Source organism: Nerophis lumbriciformis, linkage group LG18 (genome assembly GCF_033978685.3).
Source record: "Nerophis lumbriciformis linkage group LG18, RoL_Nlum_v2.1, whole genome shotgun sequence".
Classification (NCBI taxonomy): domain Eukaryota; kingdom Metazoa; phylum Chordata; class Actinopteri; order Syngnathiformes; family Syngnathidae; genus Nerophis; species Nerophis lumbriciformis.
In genome coordinates this window covers 38,127,959-38,135,000 of record NC_084565.2, presented here as the reverse complement: position 1 = coordinate 38,135,000, position 7,042 = coordinate 38,127,959, and the positions used below count along the sequence as shown (strand labels likewise).

Genomic DNA, 7,042 nt, shown 5'->3' with positions numbered 1-7,042 from the left:
CTGGATCAACAAAGTGCGGCGACGAAAGGCGGAGCTCGCCACCCGAAGCGCGTCCCGGAAGAAGGACGAGCTGTGGTTTCCCGCCTTTGCTGACTTTGACCAATGAGAGGCGACCCCTACAGGCTGGAGTCGTAATGACACACCAGTCACAAAACTGCTGATAAAATAAAAAAAACAGCTAATTTTTTAAGCTCACAATGTTGAAACCTCATAATCACTTTTTGTCAGTCCATCACAGGGGGGGTCCAAAGTGAGGCCCGGGGGGGCATTTGTGTTTTTTATTATTACAGACGAAATAAACATAAAATATTACGCAAAAAAAAGGGAGAGTCGACTAGGGTTGTACGGTATACCAGTACTAGTATAGTTAAAGTTAAAGTACCCATGATTGTCACACACACACACACTAGGTGTGGCGAAATTGTTCTCTGCATTTGACCCATCACCCTTGATCACCCCCTGGGAGGTGAGGGGAGCAGTGAGCAGCAGCGGTGGCCGCGCCCGGGAATAATTTTTGGTGATTTAACCCCCAATTCCAACCCTTGATGCTACATTAATCATTAGTAATGCAGCAGCCTAGTTTTGAATGGCAGGGTCCCTGCTATCACATGTTGATAAATATACAACATTTACATAATAAAAATCAAGTACAGGCTTCCCAAATGCTGTAATAAATTAAAGTTGAGCATATGTCAGCACGTGACCCCACTTTTAACTCTTTTTTTTTCAAACGCTTATTTACAGTAAGTCATTAATTTGACTGAGTCATTATTTTGACTTAGTAAATATTGACTTACTGTGTGTCTTATCTTATCTTCACAAGACTGAGGATAGCCCGGTGGCTAAGACTGTTGAATTAGAATGAAACGTACTGGGTTCGAACCCCACTCCGGATGGCAGTATTTTGTTTCACCTCATCATACTTTAGTGAGCCAGGGGTCGTAGAGATACTAAGTATGTCATTATTTTGACTTAGTAAATATTGACTTACTAAGACAAAATAATGACATACTTAGTATCTCAGGTAACTGGGACTGTTTTGTGTTTTGTTTTTACTTTACGGAAAAAATATCGAGATATTTATCGTATATTGCCATTCAGCATACGGAGCGGAAAACACAACCAAAAATTGTAGGCTTCTTAAAGCGACAAAGCCGCTCCCAGGCAGCGATGAGATGGAGACGTGATGGTGGCACCTACCCCGTCCGTCCGCCTGTCCCGGGCGGCGCCCCCTTCCTCCTGGAGAGACACCACCTTAACTCACAAATTTTCTGGGTGAAACATTGCATAGATAACATTTGTGTATGGAAAGAAATCTCCTCTACACAAGACCAAGGGTGGCTCAATGGTTAAGACTGCTGACTTGTATTGAGAGGTAGTGTGTTCGAACCCCACTCTAGTTGACAGCATTTTGTTCCATCTCATCATACTTTACTGGGCCAGGAGTCTTTGATTACATTTGTGAAACACTGCATAGATAACATTTGTGTATGGAAAGAAATCTGCTCTACACAAGACCAACGGTAGCTCAGTGGTTAAGACTGCTTACGTGGATTGAGAGTTAGTGGGTTCGCACCCCACTCTAGTTGACATTATTTTGTTCCACCTCATCATACTTTACTGAGCCAGGAGTCCTTGATTACTTTTGTGAAACACTGCATAGATAACATTTGTGTATGGAAAGAAATCTGCTCTACACAAGACCAAGGGTAGCTCAGTGGTTAAGCCTGCTGACTTGGATTGAGAGGTAGTGGGTTCGAACCCCACTATAGTTGACAGCATTTTGTTCCACCTCATCATACTTTACTGAGCCAGGAGTCCTTGATTACATTTGTGAAACACTGCATAGATAACATTTGTGTATGGAAATAAATCTGCTCTACACAAGACCAAGGGTTGCTCAGTGGTTAAGACTGCTGACTTGGATTGAGAGGTAGTGGGTTCGAACCCCACTCTAGTTGACAGCATTTTGTTCCACCTCATCATACCTTACTGAGCCAGGAGTCCTTGATTGCATTTGTGAAACACTGCATAGATAACATTTGTGTATGGAAAGAAATTTGCTCTACACAAGACCAAGGGTAGCTCAGTGGTTAAGACTGCTGACTTGGATTGAGAGGTAGTGGGTTTGAACCCCACTCTAGTTGACAGCATTTTGTTCCACCTCATCATACCTTACTGAGCCAGGAGTCCTTGATCACATTTGTGAAACACTGCATAGATAACATTTGTGTATGGAAAGAAATCTGCTCTACACAAGACCAAGGGTAGCTCAGTGGTTAAGACTGCTGACTTGGATTGAGAGGTAGTGGGTTCGAACCCCACTCTAGTTCACAGCATTTTGTTCCACCTCATCATACTTTACTGAGCCAGGAGTCCTTGATTACATTTGTGAAACACTGCATAGATAACATTTGTGTATGGAAAGAAATCTGCTCTACACAAGACCAAGGGTAGCTCAGTGGTTAAGACTGCTGACTTGGATTGAGAGGTAGTGGGTTCGAACCCCACTCTAGTTCACAGCATTTTGTTCCACCTCATCATACTGTACTGAGCCAGGAGTCCTTGATTACATTTGTGAAACACTGCATAGATAACATTTGTGTATGGAAAGAAATCTGCTCTACACAAGACCAAGGGTAGCTCAGTGGTTAAGACTGCTGACTTGGATTGAGAGGTAGTGGGTTCGAACCCCACTCTAGTTCACAGCATTTTGTTCCACCTCATCATACTTTACTGAGCCAGGAGTCCTTGATTACATTTGTGTATGGAACACAATCTTATCTTCACAATACCCAGGATAGTCCAGTGGTTAAAACTGCTGACTTGGAATTAAAGACCGAGGATAGACTGTTGAATTAGAATGAAAGGTACAATTACTTTTGGTCCCTTAAAAATGGGTTGTAATTCTTACACCGTTCACCTGATTGGGATGTAAATACCCTCAAATTAAAGCTCAAAGTCTGCATTTAAAGCAAATCTTGATTGTTTCATTCCAAATCCATTGTGTTGTTGTACAGAGCTGGAATACTGAAAATGGTGTCAATTTTCCAAATATTTATGGACCTAACTGTATATGTATGTATTCATATACTCAGGAAATACCTACCTGGACACATGAAAACCTAAAATATGACCAATGTATGATCCTGTAACTACTTGGTATCGGATCGATCCCTAAATTTGTGGTATCATCCAAAACTAATGTAAAGTATCAAACCAGAGAAGAATAAGTGATTATTGCATTTTAACAGAAGTGTAGATAGAACATGTTAAAACAGAAAATAAGCAGATATTAACAGTAAATGAACAAGTAGATTAATAATCCATTTTTACAGCTTGTCCTTTATAATGTTGACAAAATAATAGGTAGATAAATGACACAATATGTTACTGCAGACTAATTAGGAGTCTTTGTTTGTTTACTTACTACTAAAAGACAAGTTGTCTAGTATGTTCACTATTTTATTTAAGGACTAAATTGCAATAAGAAACATATGTTTAATTTACCTAAGATTTTTTTGTTCAAATAAAGCCAATAATGCCATTTTTTGTAGTCCCCTTTATTTAGAAAAGTATCGAAAAGCATCGAAATACATTTTGGCACCGGTACCAAAATATTGGTATCGAGACAACCCTAGAGCGGACCAAAACATCCAAAAGTGGGACCTGAAAACCAAAGTCTGATTCCCGTCAGTCGTGTGTTCAAATTTCTTACAGGATATGGTAACATTGAGTGTACAAGGTTATAGTTGGCGGAATATTAATATTAGTAAATAATAATTTAAAAAAAAAAATCTACCGGGCCCTCACACACCTGTGAAAGTCGTGGTTCACGCAAAGGCAAAAAAATTCGGGAAGATCGGAGCATGTGGGAAGAAGTTAGGACGTTATAACTTCCCGCCACAGGGGGGCGATATTGCTGTCAATATCAAGGTCGAGTCTTACGTCAGTTTGGAGGCAGAGCGGGTCATTTCAAGTCAAGTAATGACAGTTAGCTGTAGTTTTCGCCCTAACCCCGAGTGTGTACATCCAGACCCTTCATTTCAACCAACTTGAATTTGTTAGCGCCGAGGTATGCATGTTGACAGTTTCGTGGCGAGGCTTGAAGTCAAAGTTTGGCACAATGCCACGCCGTATGGCGCAGGCAAAACTCCTTCGCGAGTTATCATCGGCCCATCTGTCGAGTGTCGGCCAATTTAATCGCAACTCGTTTGGTAAAAGTAGGAGGAGTTTGTTGGAGTACGAACCCTGTTTTTGGCCGACTTCCACTTGTTTTCTATTATGGGTTTTTGAGACTTTCACCCACATCCTGTGTCGGTATAGACGTCTCTAAGGATTTCCCTGACAGTTGGTATGAGATAATTTTTTATAATCTTCAAGGGGGGGGCGGTAGAGAGACAATTTAGAAATTTCGAAAATATGCAAATTTTTGCCAGACCTGACGCTCTTGCAGAATTGGTGAGTTTTTGTGCTTATTAAGTGCCTCAAAGTGGGAGATTCATATTCAATGAAGCAAGCTGGTAAATTAGATCAGTGTTTTTCAACCACTGGTGTGTCGTGGGAGATTATGTAATTTTACCTATTTGGGTTAAAAATATTTTTTGCAAACCAGTAATTATAGTCTGCAAATGGTGTGTTGTTGTTGAGTGTCGGTGCTGTCTAGAGCTCGGCAGAGTAACCGTGTAATACTCTTCCATATCAGTAGGTGGCAGCCGGTAGCTAATAGCTTTGTAGATGTCGGAAACAGCGGGAGGCAGTGTGCAGGTAAAAACGTGTCTAATGCTTAAACCAAAAATAAACAAAAGGTGAGCGCCGCTAAGAAAAGGCATTGAAGCTTAGGGAAGGCTATGCAGAACGGAACTAAAACTGAACTGGCTGCAAAGTAAACAAAAACGGAATGCTGGACGACAGCAAAGACTTACTGCGGAGCAAAGACGGCGTGTCCACAAAGTTTATATTCTTGATTGCTAAAACAAAGTAGATGCGGGAAATATCGCTCAAAGGAAGACTGCTACAGGAAAATACCAAAAAAAGAGAAAAAGCCATTAAAATAGGAGCACAAGACAAGAACTAAAACACTACTGTCGGAGGCAGATATTTACATATATCCGTATTTAAGTGTTACTTCTTTATTTTCATAATCATATTACAAAACAGCTAGTGGTTTTCTTCCAATTGTGGTCTTTTGGTTGTCTGGAAATACTGTGTGCTAACCTTGACTTTGGAATGTAAGGAGGAGAGATACTCCTTCTCCTTATCTGTTCTTGTGTCCAGCTGCGGAGGACAATGGGCATGTGTTTGGGTGGGAGGGAGAGAGACTTTATAGAAGAGAAGGTTTCCATATTTTAGATCAGACCATCTTAGCTGCGCGATTGAATGTTCTATGCTGGACTGGTCTCATTATGTTTCCAAAGCTTTGGAGATAAAAATTAGCTGTTTTGTAATATGATTATGAAAATAAAGAAGTAACACTTAAATACGGATATATGTAAATATCTGCCTCCGACACTACACACAGGAAAACCGCATTAAACGCCAAATAAGTCAGGGCGTGATGTGACAGGTGATGACAGTACACCTACTTTGAGACAAGATGCATGCTTGGTTATGGTTTAAAGTCATATCCAACAATTGCGACGACGACTTTTTACTGTCAACTGAGTTTCGTTGTTTAATGATTTCTGCTGGTGGTGTGCCTCTGGATTTTTTCAACGCAAAAAAAATGTGCCTTGGCTCAAAAAAGGTTGAAAAACACTGAATTAGATAATACACTAATTTACTTTCCATAACGAAACTATTTTTCGGGTAATTTAGCAAATACTGGTTGACTTGTAATTTTATCATGGTCTTACAAAATGTATCAAAACGACCCTCGGAATTCCTCTCAATTTTGGACACCCCTGCAATAGAGCGGCGGTTCTCAAACTGTGGCGCGCGGGCTCCCTCTAGTGGGCACGCCAAAGAAGTCCGTAAATACATCCATATCACACCAATTCTCAAATCCCTTCACTGGCTTCCTGTCCCACTCAGGATTGAATACAAAGTCCCCCTACTAACCCACCAGTGCCTCCATGGAAATGCCCCCCCTCTACCTCAAAGAACTGCTCACCCCCAAATCCTCTACACGACACCTCCGCTCCGGACAGACTAACCTCCTCCAACCTCCGAGGACAAAGCTACGAACGATGGGAGACCAGAGTTTTTGCTCCACCGCTCCCAGTTCGTGGAACGCTCTCCCTGACCACCTGAGGGCACCACAGACTGTGGATGATTTTAAAAAAGGCTTAAAAACCCTTTAAAAAAAAGAAAAGAGAAAAAAAAAAAAGCCTTTTTTTTAGATATATGCATACTAGTTCTAGCTATTAGGCTGTTGTAGTTTTTATTTTTATCCATCCATCCATCCATCTTCTTCCGCTTATCCGAGGTCGGGTCGCGGGGGCAGCAGCCTAAGCAGGGAAGCCCAGACTTCCCTCTCCCCAGCCACTTCGTCCAGCTCTTCCTGTGGGACCCCGAGGCGTTCCCAGGCCAGCCGGGAGACATAGTCTTCCCAACGTGTCCTGGGTCTTCCCCGCGGCCTCCTACCGGTCGGACGTGCCCTAAACACCTCCCTAGGGAGGCGTTCGGGTGGCATCCTGACCAGATGCCCGAACCACCTCATCTGGCTCCTCTCGATGTGGAGGAGCAGCGGCTTTACTTTGAGCTCCCCCCGGATGGCAGAGCTTCTCACCCTATCTCTAAGGGAGAGCCCCGCCACCCGGCGGAGGAAACTCATTTCGGCCGCTTGTACCCGTGATCTTGTCCTTTCGGTCATAACCCAAAGTTCATGACCATAGGTGAGGATGTGAACGTAGATCGACCGGTAAATTGAGAGCTTTGCCTTCCGGCTCAGCTCCTTCTTCACCACAACGGGTCGATACAGCGTCCGCATTACTGAAGACGCCGCACCGATCCGCCTGTCGATCTCACGATCCACTCTTCCCTCACTCGTGAACAAGACTCCGAGGTACTTGAACTCCTCCACTTGGGGCAAGATCTCCTC

General features: G+C 42.7%; 1 protein-coding gene across 1 annotated transcript in view; it reads left to right on the top strand.

Annotated features, from left to right (window-relative positions):
• Positions 1-641, top strand: part of LOC133618151 (tetraspanin-33) — a 20,649-nt gene extending 20,008 nt beyond the window's left edge. Inside the window, exon 8 of the mRNA XM_061978621.2 lies at positions 1-641. This exon is cut by the window's left edge and continues 35 nt beyond it. Coding sequence (XP_061834605.1) covers positions 1-106 — 106 coding nt within the window. The 3' untranslated portion in view covers positions 107-641.
• The last annotated feature ends 6,401 nt before the right edge of the window (positions 642-7,042 follow it).